The 18,092-nt window shown below is 55.0% G+C and overlaps 1 protein-coding gene across 1 annotated transcript; it reads right to left on the reverse strand.

The window, feature by feature from the left end:
- Positions 1-589: 589 nt before the first annotated feature.
- Positions 590-7,817, reverse strand: RGMA (repulsive guidance molecule BMP co-receptor a). The gene is made up of 2 exons (XM_023528983.1): positions 7,143-7,817; positions 590-2,922 (listed from the first exon to the last, which is right to left on the reverse strand). Exons 1-2 carry the CDS (start codon positions 7,713-7,715, stop codon positions 2,203-2,205), a joined length of 1,293 nt encoding a protein of 430 aa, XP_023384751.1. The 5' UTR covers positions 7,716-7,817; the 3' UTR covers positions 590-2,202.
- Positions 7,818-18,092: the final 10,275 nt, after the last annotated feature.

The following is an 18,092-nucleotide window of genomic DNA, read 5'->3' on the forward strand; positions in this document are numbered from 1 at the left end:
GGCATGAATTTGTCTCTGGCTCATGGAGTAGTTGTAAAGGATGAAATGTAGTGACAGCCAGCAGTGACCCTGGCCCCAGGCACGCTTTGGCCCTCCTTACACTGATGTGGATGGTGCCCCCTCTGTGGGACCATTACTCCTCCCCAGGCTGCATGTGACCAGTGGGACCCTCAAGGGTGACAGCGACAATCCCAGGTCTGGGGCTCCAGGCTGACCCCTGAGATGGAGTCGTCCTGGATCCCAGGCCAGCACACCCAACCCTGACCCGTAGGGCATCTTTCTGCATCGTGGCCATCTGTCCTCAAGGCTGCGTTCCAGCTCTGCCAGAGTCGGGGAACCTGGGTCCCTCAAGCCCCAAAAGGCAGCTCATCGTAAGGAGAAAAAGTAATTTTAGAGAAACAAGGGGCTTTGGTTGTTAAATTGCTACATCCTCGACACATTCATACACACAGACAACACGCACAAGCACTAGCTGCCCCCCCCACAAACACCGTTGGGACACTGTGCCGTGACACCCACCACCAGAGTCAACTCTCCACCCCCAAAAGGAACCAGTCTGTTCAGAAAACAAACTTCAACACATCCAAAGGAAAATAACAAAACAAAGAAAACCCAAACTTTACTTGCATTTAGCCATTAATAAATAATTTACAGTATGTACACGCGGTGACACTCCACACAGGTCGCAGGCACAAGGACGCAGTGAGGGGTCCCCACTTCCAAGCAGAATGCGATCAAACAAAACCAAAATAAAGTGCTTCACTTTTTACTTCCAACGTAGGGGACCGGCTGAAAACCAGCAGGGGCCTCGCTGCTCCTACCCGCCTGGATTTGGCGGGGGGGGGGGGGGGGGGGGTGAGAGATTGTGGGGAGGTGTTGGGACCTCGGAGGGGGAGGCGGGAACGAGTCCGCAGCCTCCTGGGCCAGTGTATGAGAGGTCCCTGGGGAGCAGCAGAGGGGCTGCCGGGGACACTGGGGGGGGCGGGCAGGGACAGTGGGTGGCCGTGGGGCTTCCAGGAGGTTGGCCCTCTGGAGCCTGGCCCGTTTGGGTCCCTGGGGGTCTCTGGAGCAGCAGCAGAGGCTGGGCTGGTTTGGGCCTCTTCAGATGGTCAGCCCGGGCTGTGTGGCCACGGGCTAAGGGAAGGGGCCAGATGGAGACACGCTGCCAGGGCTGCTCCTCTCCCCGGAATGCAGATCTGGGTGGACAGGGTGGGGAGCAGGGCTCTGGGGGCAGGTGGGCAAAAAAAGAGGATCAGGGCAGGCCAGCTGGCCCTGTCCACTGGTCTCCTGCCCATGCCCTGCGGCCCATGTGCCCCAGTCCGAGGGCTCTTGCCATCTGCTGGAGAGGAAGGAACAGAAATCACGGGGTAGTTCTCTGTTTAGACATTTAGAAACTCAACTCGACTTCCTAAGCACAGTGGGGAGTGGGGGCCAGCAGGGGAAGGGCCAGAGGAGGGCATCCAAGCCCACGAGTGGCGTTACTCAGAGCACGTGTCAACACGCACTGCCTGCGCGGGGGCTCTCGAGGCGGGACCTGGTAACCGGGCCTGAGCCCGTGCCCACAGCAGGCGCGGCACACGTGGGGTCTCACAGGGAGCCCATGGCAGAAAGGTCCCAGCAGGGCACAACCTTTTGGCCAAAGGGTTATATCAGTTTGCCGAAGATCCCCAGCAACGCCCTGGGAGTGCACCAGGCCCCAGGGGAAAGGGGGCCCACCTGGGGGTCCAGTCTCGGCTCCGCCGGCTGCGTGTGTGCGAGTGTGCTCGTGTAAGAGTGTGTGCGTGCGGCGGGCACGTGCAGCAGTCGGCCGGGCCTGTTCAGTGCATTGCGAGGGGGTGGGATGAGCGGACTCTGACCTTCCGCAGCGTCTCTGGCGGGGTGGGGGCTCCAGCCTGAGGCGCTCGGTTTTGCACATTCACACTGTGGGGCGGGGGGAGGGGAGCTCTCCCCCACATTGCTCTACTGTCACAGACATCACAGCACCAGTCAGTCACCATGACCTTGTCCAGGGCCCTAGAGAGGGCGAGGGGCCGCCCCACGCCCCCAGCACTTGCCAGCAGCTCCGAGGTAACCGTCCCACAGCTCACCGGCCAGCAGCTGCCTCTGCTTCTGACCCCTGCAGAGACCACGGGGCCACCAGAAGCCACCAGCCCTTCTGCAGGCCGGCAGCTTGGGGACAGGCAGTGTGCCTCGCTCTCCATCCTATGCAGCAAGGGCCTCCAGGAACACAGGGAGCAGGGTGAGGAGCAGGAGGCTGCCCAGGAGGAGCCGAGGGGCCGGGCACAGCCCTGCAGTCGCTGCCCGGCCCGGTGGCTCCCGCGTCCTCTCGTACAGGTGCAGCTTGTCCTTGTTGGAGTGTAGCATCTTGACGTCCTCCAGGGCATAGTAAGCAGCCAGCGTGAAGTTCACGTCGCCTGTGGTGAGCAGGTCGAAGACGCAGGCCTGGTAGTAGAGGTCCTCCACGGGCAGCCTCTCCTTGCACTTGGCCACGGCCGTCTCGTACGGGAAGGTGTCGGGGGCCGCGGGTGTGGGGCTGGTGGCCTGGGGCCTGTGGGCGCCCAGGCCCTCGTGGGCACGGAAGGCCTGGAAGTCAATCTGCTGGTTGAGGGGACAGCCCCGCAGGCAGAGGTAGAGGCCCTGACTGTCCCGGTCTTCCACCGCGTTGACCACCTCCTCCGGCATGCGGACTGCGAAAGTCAGGTAGCGGCCCACCTGGCGAACCACGATGGTGGTGCCGATGTACTTGGCCTGGATCTCTACGTGCTGGCCGGACACCTTCTCTGTGATCTTCAGGCTATTGGCCCCGTGCTTGTCCCCACCATTCTTGGAGCCATCGGCGAAGGCGGCTGGGAGCTCATCCATCTCAGCCTGGTACACCTTCTGGTCCACACACTCCTGGAAGTTTTTGAAGATGATGGTGAGCTGCAAGGAAGAGGGCAGAGAGGGGCGTCAGAGATGCCAGCGACTGCGGAGGGAGAGGCCCCACCCCGTGCTTATGAAGCTCTCGGGGGAATGGAAGGAGCCCTCAGGATGCCCCAGACCGACCCTTCCCCATTGTGGTCACCGTTCAGTGCCACCTGCACTCTTGCGTACTTAATATTTTTCTTTAAAACACCTTATTTTTTTTACTTGAAAAAAAAGTTGACTTAGAACAGGAACTTGAGATCACTACCCTAAATGGAAGACCAGCTCATTTACTATATGTAATGGTGAATCATAAAAAAGAAAGCACAGCTAATTAAAAGTTAAATGTCATTAATCCACTGTAACAGGCTGAATAATGGCCCCCCGAGATATCGGCCCTAATCCTTGGAGCCTTATATGGCAAATCACTTTATGGAGACTATAAAATAGAGGCAGAGGGAAATCTGACCACAGAAAGAAGGCCATGTTTCCACCGAGGCAGAGATTCAAGTGATGTAGCCACAAGCCAAGGGATGCTGGCAACCACCAGAGGCCGAGAGAAGCAATGAAGAGATCCTCCCCTGGAGCCTCCTGAAGGGCCAGCCCGGCGACACCTTGATGTGAGCCCCGTGAGATTCACTGCGGACTTCTTGCCTCCATAACTGTAGGAAAATAAATGTCTGTCTGTCTGAACCACCTTGTGGTACTTGTTACAGCAGCAGTAGGAAACTCATAAGGTCCATAAGCATCTAATATGTCTCTCACACCGCCAGTGGACTTCCTGCAGAATTCTTGGAAAAAAAAAAAAACTTCAAGCCACTGGCTGAACCTAATGGCAGGTGGAACAGAAGAAGCTGATTGATGCTCGAAGAAAGAGAGGGCAAATCCACGCAGGCACGCGGAGACCACGTAGGCTGCCCTAAGGGGCTACCCGGCGGGGTCTTGGAGGGGAGCCGGGGGCAGGAGAGGAACAAGATGCCGGTCAGTGGAAGGAAGAGGGGGGCTTCAGGCTGAATGCAAAACTCTGGCCACGGCCAGGGCAGGTTGACCCATTTCTGCCTACAACTGGGGCCAGGGCTGGGCTGAGCCCCTGGAGGAGACAGATAGCTGATTCGCTGTGTTAGTCACTATCCTCTTGGGAACCACAGACACAGCTACACTCGTTGGGTCAGTGTGGCAGGCACTGCAGGGGAGGGTGACATTACCTCTGATTTGCAGACAGGAAACGCTGGCTCAGAGAGGTAAAGCAACTTGGCCAAGGTCACACAGCCACCAAGAGGCAGAGCCGGGATTAGTCTCTTGGTTTCCAGTTCCTGGGCTTTTCTGGCCACAAACCTACAGAGTGGGTGGCCCGGGAGAGGGACGGGAGGCAAAGAGCCTGGGGAGTATGTGTGAGTCCCTCACCCCCATCGTCATGGGAGAGATGACTGGCTGCTCTTTCCTCCAAAATCTTAACTACGAAGACTGTATGCGAGAGAAGCAACCATCTCATTCCCTGTTCGTGCCCAGATGCCAGCTGGTGCCCCTGGGCCGAAGGCACCTGGGACTCTGCTGTCTACCTGGGACACGAGCTCTGTGGGCAGCTGCGGGAAGCCGAAGGTGGCCACAGCCTCTCTGTCCTGCTTCGAGTCCTCCGTATCGAACCGCGTGAAACTGCCACTATATCATCCCTGGCCTCCAAAAACGGCGACTTCATTCGGTTCCACTGCCTGCTGCTTCCTTCCCTCCATCCAAGGCTCCCACCCTGATGTGGAGCCCTGCAGGGGGCCAGGAGGTGGGGCAGCCAGGGTGGTCTGAGCAGTGGGTGGTCCTGTCATTGGAGCAGGGGGCAGGATGAGGGACTCTGGTGTCCCTGCTGGTGTGTGGGGCCACACAAACACTCTGGGGGGTGGGGGGCTGCTTTCCAAGTGGCATTCGTCTCCTGGAACAGGAAAGGCTGGTTTTGCTATAAGCGCCACCTCTCGTGGAGACAGGCTCCTGGACGGCTGACAGGCTGCTTGTGCCAGGGACTCAACCACAAGTAACAGCATGAAGGGGGCCTGTCGAAAGCCGGGCGGCTTTGCTGCCAACAGGGCCACGGGCGCGGCCGCTTCTCCTCTCTCTGCTGCGCCCCCCCCTTCCGAGGGGCCTCGGGCTCCCCACTGTGTTGAGCACGGGGCAGAGCCGGGTTTCATCAGCTGTTTACGGAGCACCAGCTACATGCCGGGCCTGTATCCACACGGACTGGAACAGTCCAAGACCCCTGTCCTCATGGAGCTCACATCTGGGGGGCACAGACTGAGCAGATAAATTATGCCGTGTGTTGATAAGCGCTACAGGCGAACGAGCGAGGGGGGGAGGGGATGGGAGGCAGAGGCCTGAGTTCGCTGCTCCCTGCTTCCGTTTCCTCATCTGTAAAATGGGGTGCCATGAGCACAGCTGGAAGGAGAAAGAAGGAGCAGAGGGCTGGGCATGGGGCAGTCCCATGGGGGCAGGAAGTTGGCTAAAATGTCAGCCTGGGCTGGAACACACTAGACAATGCACAAGAACACAGGGCCGGGCTGGGCTGGATAACGCCAACATCATGGGAAGTCAGCAAAGGCCCCTGGGGAAGGCACGGTGCTGAGGGGAGGCGGGAGGGGAATGGGGTCAAGTGAGCAGAAGTGGCTGGCAGAGGCTTCCTTTGGGGTATGGCAGGCCCAGGCCCCCATCACTTTGAAGATAAAAGCTCCTTGGCTTCTCCTTGCTTCCCTGGAGGTCCCAGGCTGTCCCCACTCCCGTCTCGGCACCAGCACCCCTGTGCCAGTCTTTGTTCTCCATTATTAGCCTGGAACCTGTGAGAGGGAGGCATGCCTGAGCACAGAGGCTGGCACAAAAGAGGTGCTTGGTAGATGTTTGCTGAATCAATGAATGAACCAACGCACACACCTGATAACACCTGAGTACCGGAGGCCTACGAGAAAAGGCAGGGGCAGGCCCCAGGCACTGCGGGTAGCAGCCCAGCCTCACCGGTCACTAACCACAATCCCTCCCTTGACTCTATTATCACATTTGGTGTTTACACCACCCAGGATCAGGAGGAGGAGCACCACCCACCGTGTGCCCCTGCCAGGATGGGATGAGGAGGTAGGGTCCCCTCCCAGAGCTTGTCTGCTGCTGGATTTAGACGCTGCAGCCTCAGGCTCCCCTCATTCATTTATCTTGGCTATACGGTGGGAGGTGGGTAGGTGAAGGGGCTGCAGAGAAAGCAGCTGGGCCCTTGACAAGGGCCCCCCTCGGTCTGCAGAGGGCTGGGAGGGGAACAGGGCAGAGCGAGAGCCGGCCATAATCCTGCCACCCATTAGGTGCACAGCCTGGGGCCAAGGGCCTCGAGGGCATCCATGGGGCAAAGACTCACTTTGTTTCTTACTCAGCAGGGGGTCCCATAAAGAGACCCCCTTCGGGCATGCAAGGGCCACTGGCACAGAGAGAGAGGGCTGGCAGGAATCTTCCGAGCTGCCGGGTTACCTCACTGTCCTCCCCTGGGGCGTGGAGGGATGGGAAGGAACAGAAACGCCCCTGAGGGCCAGCCTGGCACCCTGGCAACATGCCGTTCCTAGGAAAGCAGACCTGCTGCCAACCTGGAAACCCCAGGGGCCCTGGCAGGCCGGGCCCTGAGGGGGCACAGGTGACCCTATTGCCTAGACTCAGAGGCCACCAGTCTCCCTCTGGCTGAGTCTGAATGTGAGGTCGGGGAGACCCTCGGAAGTGAGGGGGAAGGAGAACCTGGGTGGACGGGAACGTCCCACTGCCTGCACCACAGGCTCTCTTTCTGGGGTTTTAACACTACAGTCCCACAAAAATGTAGTTTGGGGGCAAGAATATAATGAAAGTTTGAAACGGAATGCTCTAGGGAGTGCTTCTTTTGGATTATAACCCCACTAAGAAATCCATCTTACATCTGGATCCAGTGTGTACACACGTGTGTTTACATGCACACGCTCGTGCGCACACACAAAACAAGCTAGGTCCCCTTAGACATCCTTAACCAGGCACAGTGCGTTCACAAACTGCCTTTTACATACGCCAGGTTATGTCACTCTGTTCATTCTGCCCAGTTAAATAAAACATCTCACTCTAAGCAATATTAAGAATCTCTAGAACATTCCTTTCTAAATAATCTGCTCATCTACTGGCAGTAAGAACATGGTGGGTGCAGGAGGCGTCTGGGTCGGGTTGGTGGGACCCCACGGGGCAGCCCCATCCTGTCTCACCCTCACCTTGCTGGTGGCCGTGGCGGCCGAGCCAGGCAGCACAGGCGTGTTGGTGACTTGCACGTTCAGGTAATTATTGTCGATGAGCGGCCAGGCGCCCTGCACCTTGCAGGTCTGGAAGCGGTCTGTGAAAGTCCTGAGGTGCGGGTCCCCGAAGAGGCCGCAGTGCGTGTAGTTGGGGGCGGCCGAGTGCTTGTGCAAGCTCTTCTCGTAGTGGCATATCTCGGGGCTGTCGGAGCGCTCCTGGCTGTCCCCGGGTGGCGGGAGCGTGCGCAGGCGTGGCTGTGACGTGGGGCCATCCTTGGAGCAGTTGTGCTGGCTCATGAGGTCCTCTATGCCATGAACGGCCGAGTGGTAGGCCAGGTCGCCCCGGCAGGTGCGGGCGGTGCGCCGCGTACACAGGGCGTAGGTGCGCAGCGCTGCGCAGAACTCGGGGGCGTCGTCCGAGGCCGGGGCGTGGCCACCCGCCGTGGCGCTCCAGAACTCAGAGTTGCACTTGAGGATCTTGCACGGGGAGGTGGCTGTGGAGAAAGGACGAGACACGCCATCAGGCTGGGCGCGTGCATAAGGACACCCCATTTGAGACAGCACCACCCACACTGTACTTTCTCGCACAGATGGTGACCCCGGCCCCCTTCCCGCGCGCAGGTGGTAGTAAAGGGCGGATCTGCCCCAGTAGGCCTTCCAGATTCTTCTGTGCAGCCTATAATAAGGCAGGCACGCTGCAAGGGTTGGCAGTGGCCCCTGTGGAGAGGACTGGTTAGTGTTTGGCGGCAGCAGGACAGGCCACCTTTGGGCCTTTGACATCTGTTAACACTTTCAAAGCCATCCCCAAGAGTTTGGCAAAAGCAACAGGAACCCGGAGGGTAATTAAGCCTTGGTGTTAAATGCGTGTCCCAAGCTCTGTCACTTTTGTGACCTTGTGCAAATGGCTCAAGTTCTCTATGCCTCATACCACCTGGAAAATGGGTAATACACAGTACCTGCTGTGGGAGTTTGCTGGAAGTGGTAAAGGGCTCAGAAGGGCACCAGCATTCAGCTGAAGCTCACTGAATGTTTGCTAGTGTGATTACTGTGTTAGCCCTGGTCACAGAGGGCCTGGTCCCTGTCACCTCGTCCACGTGCCTCCCGCCCTCTCTATCCTGCTCAGCAGAGCAAGCTGGGAGGCAACTGAGAGTGAGGACTTTGTATTTGCCCCAATTTGTGTGATTTTTAAAAAACAAGTCACCAGCTTTGACACCTAAGCAATAGTTAGCCATAAATGGCTATGTCTGAAAACCATGGCTGTAGGAACCTGGCTTCCCGGGTGTCCCCAGCCACTCAAAACCCTGGGGCCTTGCACACCTTCCTAGGAGTTTAAGAGGAAGCGCAAGCACCATCCTACACGGAGAAGCTGTAGATCGGGGGGCATGGCTTGCAAGGGGCCACTGAGACTGACGAGCTGAGACTGGACTTGGTGGCTCCCATTCCCTTCTGCCACCTCTCCAGGCAGTGACACAGCTCTCCAGGGCCTGGCTGCCTAAAATAGACATGCATGGGATTATCATTCCCTGGGGGTGTCGGGGATGGGCATCAGGGATGCCAGGGTTGGTCAGTCCCCATGGGTGGTGAACTGAGGGGCCCCCGCCCCCCATGGAGTCATCCTGCCGTCCTGTGTAAACTAAATCACAGGCCGAAGGCCTCCCAAGGTCAGGGACCGGAATGTAACCTGGCCTGGCATCAAAAGGAAAAATTGTGCTGTGGTGTCACCTGCCAGACAGACCCCAGAGGGGCCGATTTTTATGTTCAGTATCTTTAATAAAAAAGCGCAAGGCCTGAATTCCAGGCCATAAACCTTGGTTGGCCTCTTCTGATGCGAGTGTCCAAGAAGCAAGGAGAGGAAAGTCTGAGCGTTTGAAACAGATCCTATTGCAACTTGTGCAAGCAAGAAGAGGAAACCAGCTTTGCAGAGCGAGCCACCCTGGTGATTCCAGCGTGACGGAAGGCGGCCAGCTGCCTCCTTTCTGCCTGGTTCCTGCAGACGGCAAAGTGGCTCCTCTGGCCCTGGGGCCACTTCTTGGTGGATCAAGACAGCCAATACGCACAGAGCCAGGGGGTTAAAGGACTCGAATGGAAGTTTAGCCACTGTGGCCTTTGGCAGGGACAGCTCTGGGGGCCTCTGCTAACTCTTCCACCCGGGGCTCCACCCCAGATGCCCAGGGAAATGCAAAGGCGCCCCACAGACCTTGTGCTCCTTAGAAGTCCGTTATGCATGTTTTGTTTTGACCCAGGCCTCTTGAGATAGGACTTTCAGGATTAGCTAGTGGTGGAAAAAAGAGAATCCAGAGGCTGCAAAGACTGGCCAGCTGGGGCAAAGGGTGGGGTGCAGGCAATGCCTACAGCACGGTGGGCTCCCAGACTTACTGGGGATAGAGTGGACCCTCGGCAACCATTGGACCAATCTGCTCTTGACTCGTGCAATGAGGGCGAGAGCTTCCTGTTTCTCTGTGCAATCGATTTATCAAGAGCCCTAATAATCACTTTGGGACCAACCTCCATGTTGGCTTCTCAAGGTGCACTGTGGAGTTTTAGAACCTGGGGCCTGAGGGACGCCAGAGGTCCCCAGTTTCCACCTCCAGCCAGCCTCTACGGCAGGAAATCTCCCTGCAGCATCCCTGCCTAGTGGACATCCGGTCCCCACTGCCACTGCAACTCTCCTAGAACAAGGCTGGTCCCTCCTGCTCTGAAATGCTCCAGCTCTGGATCCACGCCTGCTTCCTAGGGCCTTTCACGGGCCGATCCTTCTCTGGAGCCACACAGAAAAGGCTCGAATATAAATGTAAATAATGGACGGCTCCTTGGCTTCCCTGTGGCACTTTCTTCAGCCTCACCCCCTAGCTGCTCTGTGAGCCATGCCATGCCATGACACTCTAGCTCAGTGCCACCTCCTGCCCACGAGGCCCCCGAGGGCAAGGGCCCCTTATCATTGTCCTGGAATTTTTGGCTCCCACGCTCAAAGCATCTGTGCCCCAGCACCCCACATATATAACATTTCATTTTGCGGGGAACTGGGCTCTAGGCAGCTTCCTTAGTGGACTGATATGCGGCAGGGAGAAATCACAGCCACAGAGCTTTGCCTGACTTAATTGTTGTCCTTTAAATAGTAACCCAGAGCCTCTCAGAAACAGAAACAGAGGCAGGGAACTTGGAGTACCAACTGTACCAACCCAGGCAGGATGAAAATATTTACGCCACAGAGCGGCATTAGCTGCCTTAGGGACCGCCTTTGAACTGTTAATCAAGCCCAAGCCTTCAGAATAATAGCCTGATTATTACTGTCTTGTTTGCATAACAAAGAAGCCCAATCAAACTTATTTTGCTGTGTGCCCAGGGGGGTGTGAGGGATGGGCCCCGAGAAAGGAGCTTTAGGGATGCGGTGAGCTGCTCCACAGCCAGAACCCAGGAATAAAGACAATGCAATTTGCCACCAAGAAAAGCCCAATAGACCAATAAATTACCCGCGTGCAAAGGGATTAGATCAGGTTTCACTAGCGAGTGGGGGGGCGGGGGTTGAGCCAGGAAACAGAAAAACCTGCCTCTTAAAGGAGTAAAAGGCTCATTTTGAAAACAAGCCCCAATACAAGGTCAAATAGCTGTTGTAAGACTCGGTGCCTTGCCTGGTAACTGCCTGGATTCATGACTTGCTGAAAGTTCTGGACGCTACTGTGTGCCAGGTACCGTGCTCGATGCTGTTCCTGGAACAAGCCCCAGTGAGCGCCTGTGCTCAGGAACAGTCAGCCATGGAAACTTCTAGAATGCAAAGCAAGCACGTTTCCTCTGAATACTAAACCACAACAGAGATGCACAAATGGAGGATGAGAGGGTATCGTGGAAGTAGCATTTCAACCAGGCGTTGAAGGGCAGTGGGATCTGATGGGTGATGCCAGGAGGGGTCCCAGAAACACGAGGCCTCCATCTAGCACAGCTGAAGTCGGCCGGAGGCAAAGTGCTGCTTGGTGAGCGTGCAGCCAGGAGTTTGAGGCAAGACACGCGAACCTTGAGTACCAGCTGTGCCCGTGGTAAAGCAAATGTTGCTCAGCTTCAACCCGCTTTCTTCTGCTTGGTGGGGCAGGGACTCTGAAAACCTAGTTTCTCTTGTCACCCGGCTCCCTGTTAGATTCTACCACAAGGGGGCACTAGACAAAGGGAAGGCTGTTGGTTCAGATGGTTTACTTTCTGTCCTCAGGCTGTTTCTATCACCACCACCCAGCTGGAGCTACTGCAAAGCACTGAGACCAAGTCAGACAGGAACCCCTTTCAGTGACCTGGGCCCCCAAGCTCCCTTTCTCTTTGTCCCTCCAGACCCAGGGTTGTAAGCCACTTCCTGCTACTCTGTGCCCTCACATCCATCCACTGCCCGCTATGTTAAGATCCCTCTGTGGACATACCCCGGTGTCTTTTCTTCTGACTCAGCCCTGATACGCCAGCCTAAGGATTTCAGACTAGATCCAGTTGATCATGGAGCCCTGGATAATTTTCAGTAAGAACAGGGCACGATGAGAACACTATTTCAGGACGCAGTGTAACTTAAGAGGCAACGGCTTCAATCAAAACAGAAGCAGGCAGAACAGAGGGAGAGCAGCACAGACGCGGAGGCAACGAGCCACCATGCGGGTCCTGAAGGAGGTGGGAACGGAACACCAGCTGTGGGGGGGCGCACCCTGCCTTACCCAGCGTGACAGCCAGCAGCAGGAACGGGCCACTCTCCACCTCTCCAGTCCCTTAGTATTGAGTTTAGGAGGGGACAGTTAACGGATCTAGGGCCAGTATTTAGCGAACTCTGGCCTGGGCGGTGTTCTGGAATCTCCTTGCTTGAGCGATGCCTGAGGCTGGCTGGCTGTGTCACTCCTGTAGGAATTTCACTCTACCGTCCTGCCCTAAACAACCAGGTGTTTGGCATCAGATACTGAAAGGAACACACCCAGGTGATGGGGTGGATTTTTCACCAGGTGCAGCAGATGCTACCTTACTTAACCTACAAGCAGCCAGAATTGATCAAGTTTCCGAAAAGGCATTCGGTCCCAGTCCAGCCTAAGAATGCCCCAGGGAACTGACCTCGCCAATGACTCCAATGAGTCTCCCACCCCTTGAACGCACTGGAAAGTTCCTGGGGTTTCCCTTAGGAGCTGATGTACAGGAGAAAGAGCGAGGCAAGAGGAGAAGAAGTTTCTCGAAGAATCTCAAGTGACCTGAGGAGCGGGGGAGGGTGGATTGGGGAGTTGGGGGTGAACTTCCTGCCAAGTGTGGGCAGAGGTGGCTGAGTGCCACTCAGCCAGCTGAGGCAGGGGGCACCGTCCCTGGTCACACCCAGCTGCTCTGCCCCAGCCTCCGCACATGCCAAGTTGTCGCAAGAAGCCACACTGAGTGCCAAGGAAGAGGGCACACCTCAGCTTACAAACTGGACACCCTTCCCCAGCTCCCACTGGGGTCACATGGAGCCAGATCGACAGCAAACAGGACATTCTAGGCCACAGGGGGGACTGTCAGGAGGCTGAGGGCTTCTCTGGGTAGAAAGGACCCACGATGGGCAAGGCGAGACATGAGATTCCACTTCAATACCATCCCGGCTTAGGGCCGAGAACTAGGCTACCCTGTGTTCCACAAGGAGCATGGTTACGGGCAAAGAAAGACATTGCTTTTCAGAAAGAAACGAAGCTTGCAGGTGACCAATTCGATCTTTCCACTTTAAGGCACAACTCCTTTTCCCGAGTCTAGGGCTGGCTCCAGAGATGCTCATTTTCCACCCTGGCTCCGCCTGCAGCAACCCCGGGCTCATCTGCTTGACCGCTCCAGGTCAACATTCATTTGAAGTGGCTTTTCTCCCTCACCACCATCCACAGGCGAGCCTGCCTCCTCCACCTTCCTCCTGCAGTGGGAGGGCAAAAGCAGGCCAGCTGGGCATGCGCCTGGAGCGCACACAGTCGTGTAAGCCTGTGATCATGAGACTTACACGTAGCATGGGGGCAATAATGGGCCCCTTTCTGCATGGACCTGGGCGTAGAGGGATGACTTTAATAGGCGTCTTAGTATTCCTACTGCTTGGGTGAAATGGCGCATGAAATGAATAAATAAGAAAAACCCGAAAGACATAATCTGAGTCGGGAAAATTTGCAGAGCGACAGCCCTGCCAACTGGTTTTCCTGACCTACAGTTGGGTGGCATCTTCTTCTTGGAATGCTAAGGCAGAGATGGACAGGATAGCAGAGGCAGCAGAAAGGCTAGGTCCATGGAAAATGTAGTCACTCTCCATTCTGCTATCTAATCCTATCTCCAAAGTTTATTTTTTCCCCCACCTTAAAAGCCATATATGCTCATAGAACAAGGTCTAATAGCCTACATAGCAAATGTAATGAGTGTGTTTATCCGAGATCAGGTATATGGAAAAAGGCAGGGGTCTGGGTTCTTTCTACTCCTGGCTGTGCTGCTCACTAGCTGTGTAATATCAGGCAACCTCTCTGACCCTCTGTTTCTTCATCTGCACAGTGGAATGATGATTCTCAAGGGGAAGGAGTGGCAATCTGGTGAGGTAAGTACTTAAAGCATTTAGACGAGTGCCTGGTATACTTTGACCACTCAATAAATGGAAGAGCTTTAAAAATTATTGTTCTCCATACGATCATACTTTGGAGAGAACAACAGAAAGGTATTATGTCTCAAAGACATTCATGAATGTTCATTAGTGATGGTTGTCTGTGGGAGGGTGGAATTTCGGTTATTTTCATTTTCTTATTGTTTTCAGCCTTTAGGTTTAAAAATGAGTATTGTTTTTATAACCAGAAAACATTTTCTGGAAAAAAAGATTGCAATTCACTTGGCAGCTCCATGGGTGGGTGGTACAGGAAGGCAGGGCCGAGGGCTGGGCAGCTGCTTGTAGTAAGGTGACAACAGGGACAGGCAAGAAAGGGCAGAGGAAGGAGGCCCAGCCTCAGGTGACCAGACCCATACCACACCAAGGCCTTCACAGTTGTGAGCGGTGGGGTCCCTAAAAGACCCAGGCGAGGTACTAGTCCAGGGAACGGGAGGAGAGAATCTAGGGTGAGTAACCACCCTGGTGTGCCCAGGGCTGAAAGGGCTTCTAAGGACAGGGGACTTACAATTTTAAAACTAGAAAAGTCGTGGGTAAACTCAGATGAGTTGGTCACCTTCTACTCTACTAAGAGTAGAAGAAACGGTGCCTTCGATTTTAGGCAGGTTGAATTCAGCCAAGTATTAAAACAGCATGGCATATCACCATTTGACCAAAACATAAAGTTGGGGTTCTCTGGCCAATTCTGTTGGAGGCCTCGCATATTTCACTGAAGAATGGATGTTTACCAGGATCCACATGCCACCAACATGTAAACTGCGCCGCCCCCCCCCCCCCCCCCGCCCCCCACTGCCGCCACAGGGTCCTGGGATTCTGTTTCCCACCTCATGAGTATCCTCAGCTGAGCCCATGAATTCTGTCTCCCCAGTTCTCTTTTGAGCTTTGGGGTGACTGCCGGCAATTTCTCCAACCTGTTAGAGAGGTTTCCTAGAAGACCAAACAGCTTCTCCTTACTCCCCTATTCACCCTCATGGCCTAAAGGGCCAACTGTCTGCAGGATTTTACATCCCAGCCCCACTGGGAGGCAAGGCTCTGCCCTGTGGACTCCTTGGTGTGTCACACACCAGCCTGCTAGCTTGCCCTGCTGCCATCTGACTCCTGTAGTTGGACATCATTTCATTCTCTCTCTTTGGGACACAAAGTTCTACGGGAGGGCAACAACATCGGCAGGTGGGCTCGCTTGCATATGTCTTAAGAGCAGCTCTGAGAGAAATAATCTCACTTTTATAATGACACAGACGTGATAGGCATTTGCGCTGTAGAGGGCCTTGGTCTCCCCAAGCTCTGGTTTCTCCACTGAGGACTAACATGTCTAAAACAGCTTCAGTTTAAAAGTGAAAGGAAAGAAATAAAGAAAAAAGAAAGGCTGCAGGGCAATAATCCTTAGAACAGCAGTCCTCAGTCTTGGGAGGGTACGAGAACCCCCTGGAGGGCCTGCTAGAGTGTGGACTGCAGTGTCCCCCGCACTCCCCTGAGTGTCTGTTTCAGCAGGTATGGGGTGGGCCGAGACTTCTATTTCTAACAATTTCTCAGGGGAGGCTGATGGGGCTGGTCCAGGGACCACACTTTGAAAACAACCGTGCTGGAGTATAGCATCTATACATTGTTACAGGAAACTCACCCGCCTATCAAAAATATATGCCTCAGACAGGTTCTCTTAGAGATCTGTCTTATGAAGGCCTAATGGTTTCAGAATTCATAAAATATCTATTAATTGTGCTTTCAAGAGGCTGCTATTTGTGGAAGACTGTTCTAAAGCCTTTTCTGCCCCATTCCCCCCAGCTTGACGTGGCCGCTGTCCATCCACTAAAGGCACAGGAGGTGTGCCATACACGTTGAGTGAGTACATGTAAACACTCTCAAAAGACACAAACCCTCTCAGTCTAGCAGAGGTTAAGACATCTTTCTCCACATAACTATGTCCAATTTAATTTGCACTCCTCTGGGTTTACTCCTGGCAGACATTCAAGTTGACTAGCACTGAACAAACCTATGCTTTCAGGCAGCTGCTGGAGCCACAGTCCACCTGTCTTCAGTGGGAGAAGCCGTGGCACGCGGAGTGCCTGGCTATCCCTGTGTCTCACACTTGCCAGAGCTTTCCTTTTTCTCTGACACCCACCCTGCTCTCCCCCAGACCTGCAGGTTCTCTGCCTTTACCCCAAGGCAGCCTCTGCCAGTGCATCACAGTATATCTCCTTGTTGCGGCCATGAACCCATTTCATCTCTTCCTTAAAAACACGGTCTTTTCACCCAGGTTTCTTGAGCATACAAGTTTTCGGAGCCCGCAGGATATCGAGTCTGGGGATACCGAAAGCTCAGTTTTCAGTAAGGTGGGCAATTTTGACTAAAAGCAGCTGTCAGTGCCTCAAATTAGAACATTAGCCAGTTGGCGTGACAGTGTGGCAGCTATCTGTCCTATCTGCCAGGTTTTAGTTACCAGCCTCGACGCCAAAAAAGAAATGGGCTTCTTGGAAATAAAAGTGATGGAATTTGGGTTGTGAATTACATAACCCACCAGTTTCCTCAGACTGTGAAGGATATTTTAAAATAAAGTTTTAAAGGTGGAGAAATAAAATTAAAAAACCAACAAAAACACCACCAGCAGCCCTTGCAGCTCCCTCGGCCTCTGAGTCCCTCTGTCAGCCCTTCCTTTCCTCCCTCTCTAGCCCAAGAAGTTAACAAGTGCTGCCACTTTAAGAGCGGGAAGGTGTTGTTTTAAGGGCCTCAAAGCCCCCCTTCTCAATTTCAGCTTGGAGCTGAGATCACATCCCCCACTGCAGCCAGGGGACAAAAGCCATTTATCAACCCATCTGATAAAACTTCCAATGGGCTGGATCTTTATCTAGGTCAAACGGAGATGTGCACACATGGCAAACTCCTGCTTCCCCCAAAGGAGAATTTCTTTTTCAAGAAAAGGGTCCTTTTTGATTGTATTTTTCAGTTTTGGGGAGGGAACCAAATCAGCCTTTCAGCCAGGCCCTCCAGTAGGTGGAGAAACTGCCTTTTAAAAAGGGGTGTGAGGGGGAGTAGGAACCCCTGCTGTCTGACCCACTGTGGAGGTTTTAATATTCCGGGGCTAGGGCAAAAAAGGTCCAAGGGTCTTTGCCGGGACTGACAACCCCCCATCTTGTTCTTGGCTGGGGCCTCCCCAGTGGAATCCAGGGGTGGGAGCAGGTTGCGGCTCTTCAGGGAGCCCTTGGGGACACAGCTGCTGAGTGAACTGGACGCGCTGGACCCGGCAGGCGCCGGGGCCCGGGATCAGGGCTGGGGCGAGAAGGTAAACTGATCCCTGCCCCTTTACCGCGGCCTGCATGGTCCGCCCGTCGGGAGCCCCAACTTGCAGCCTGGCCGGCCCAGTTCTGCCAGTTCCTGAAACCTAGTTGGCTGAGGAGCAAAACAAAACAACCCAATCCCGGTCTAACTCAAGTCCTTTCTTGCAAAACTCGGTGGTGCGCAGGGGTTGCGCATCCGCGCTGGGCTGCGGAGCGAAACAAACTCGCATTTTTTTGCAAGAAGACACCTCCAAGCCCGCAACACAATGGCAACGGCCGGGAGATCCCGCCTTGCAACGGGGCCCCTTCGGCCCATGACACTGGATTTTATTTGTACTTTTAGCAAGAGAAAAATGGGTATGAAGGGTTTAACAAGCGTTTCCCGGCTGTGAGTAGCATATGGCAAAAATGAAATAAAGTTTTATGAAACATTATAAAGAAAACAGAGCGGGGATTTAAGTTTCGTGCTTTCCCCCTCCCCCCCGAAAGGAAAAAAAAAAGTCAAGAAATTGGAGCGTTTGGGAAGGAACAAATGCTTCTCTGTGGAGTTGGTCTCCCTTCCCCCAACAAAAACAAGAGGTCCGGGCTCCGAGGAATTTGAAAGCAGCAATCTGCCAAAAACATTGTGAAAAACTATGGGGGATTCATTGGAAACAGATGGGCTTTTTCAGCTTTAATTCTGAAATTCTCTCCCTTTCTGACACAATAAAAACAAACAGGGGGCGACGTGGGATGTTATCAAACAGGAATACGGGCTGGTTTGAGCCGAGTTCGCGGGCTCCCCGCGTGGGGCCGGGACGGGGTCCCGCAGGAGGGGGAGTCAGTGACTGGGCTGGGACCTTGGGGGCGCCCCCTGCTCCACCCCTGGGCACCGAACAGGTTTCCAAAGTGGTGGGCGAGGAGCCGCGGAAAGTGCCCCCTGCTCCAAGTCCGTGCCTCCTCTGCTCCCCCTCCTCCGGGGCCCCTGAATGACGCGTCCCAGGATCCCCCTTTCGCGGAAGGAGGGAGGCATCCCCGACCCCTGCGACCTCCCCGCCCCGCTCCTTCTCAGTGCAGGCC

Source organism: Pteropus vampyrus, unplaced genomic scaffold, assembly GCF_000151845.1.
Source record: "Pteropus vampyrus isolate Shadow unplaced genomic scaffold, Pvam_2.0 Scaffold34, whole genome shotgun sequence".
Taxonomy (NCBI): Eukaryota; Metazoa; Chordata; class Mammalia; order Chiroptera; family Pteropodidae; genus Pteropus; species Pteropus vampyrus.

Coding starts and splice junctions, on each gene's coding strand:
- RGMA (XM_023528983.1), bottom strand. CDS start 7,715: ATGGGGTGTCCTTATGCACGCGCCCAGCCTGATGGCGTGTCTCGTCCT. Junction 2,923..7,142: donor CCGCCACGGCCACCAGCAAG/GTGAGGGTGAGA, acceptor TCTTCCTTGCAG/CTCACCATCATCTTCAAAAA.